Below are 1195 nucleotides of genomic sequence, written 5' to 3'. Positions count from 1 at the left end.
GCCATACCACTCATGGAAACTGTCAAGAAGAATGTAGGATTTCGATGGGGCGTTGAACAAAAACATGCATTTAATACTATTAAAGATAAATTGTGTAAAGTACCAGTTTTAGCACTTCCTAACCTTGACAAAACTTTTGAGATTGAATATGGTGCCTTAGGGGTAGGTATTGGAGCTATTTTAATGCAGGATAGAAGGCCGATAGCTTACTTCAGTGAAAAGTTAAGTAGACCAGCTCTCAATTATCCTAAATATGACAATGAGTTATATGCATTTGTTCAAGCTTTGGAGACATGACAACACTACATATAATCAAAGGAGTTCATGATTTACACCGACCATGAATCCTCAAAACATCTGAAAGGTCAAGGTAAGCTAACCAAGAGGCATGCAAGGTGGATAGAGTTCATAAAGATATTTCCATATGTTATTAGGTATAAACAAGGTAAAGAAAATGTGATAGTTGGTGCATTATCAAATAGGTATGTACTTTTAACCTCTTTAAGTGCTACATTGCTAGGATTTGAATATATTAAGGACATGTATGCTACTGAACCAGATTTTTCCAATATATAGGAATCATGTGATAATTAAAGGTACTATGGATAAATGTTTAGGCGTGATGGTATTTATTTCAAGAAGACAAGTTGTGTGTTCCTTAATGTTCAATGAGAAATTGTTACTAAGAGAAGCACATAATGGAGGTTTAATGGGACATTTTGAGGTTAAGAAAACCTTAGAAATGCTAAGTGAACATTTAATTGGCCTAAGATGAAAATTGGTGTTGATCGGGGTTGTAGTAAATGCATCACTTACAAAATGGCTAAGTCTAAGGTTTTACCACAGATTTGTACATACCATAACTTGTTCCTAGTGAACCTTGGGTTGACATATCTATGGACTTTGTATTAGGTTTACTAGGACTATGAAATGACGAGACCATATATGTGGTAGTAGATAGATTTAGTAAAATGACACATTTCATTCCATATAATAAAACTGATGGTGTCACTATCACTGTGGATTTATTCTCTAAAGAAGTACTGTGCTTACATGAGATTCCTAAGACCATAGCATCGGATAGGGATGTTAAATTCCTTAGTCACTTTTGAAGTTTGGAATCAGTTAGGCACAAAGTTATTATTTTCTACAATTTCTCACCCACAAACCGATGGACAGACTGAGGTAGTCAACA

The 1195-nt window shown here is 34.7% G+C and overlaps 1 protein-coding gene across 1 annotated transcript; it reads left to right on the top strand.

Moving 5' to 3' along the window:
- Window positions 1-324: 324 nt before the first annotated feature.
- On the top strand, window positions 325-834 carry LOC111386323 (the record flags this gene model as incomplete). The annotated part of the gene is made up of 3 exons (XM_023010785.1): window positions 325-482; window positions 577-724; window positions 772-834. Coding segments are annotated over exons 1-3 (369 nt in total), but the record flags the coding sequence as incomplete, so codon positions are not given.
- Window positions 835-1195: the final 361 nt, after the last annotated feature.

Source organism: Olea europaea, unplaced genomic scaffold (assembly GCF_002742605.1).
Source record: "Olea europaea var. sylvestris unplaced genomic scaffold, O_europaea_v1 scaffold35027, whole genome shotgun sequence".
Classification (NCBI taxonomy): Eukaryota; Viridiplantae; Streptophyta; class Magnoliopsida; order Lamiales; family Oleaceae; genus Olea; species Olea europaea.
This window is presented reverse-complemented; position numbering and strand designations above follow the sequence as displayed.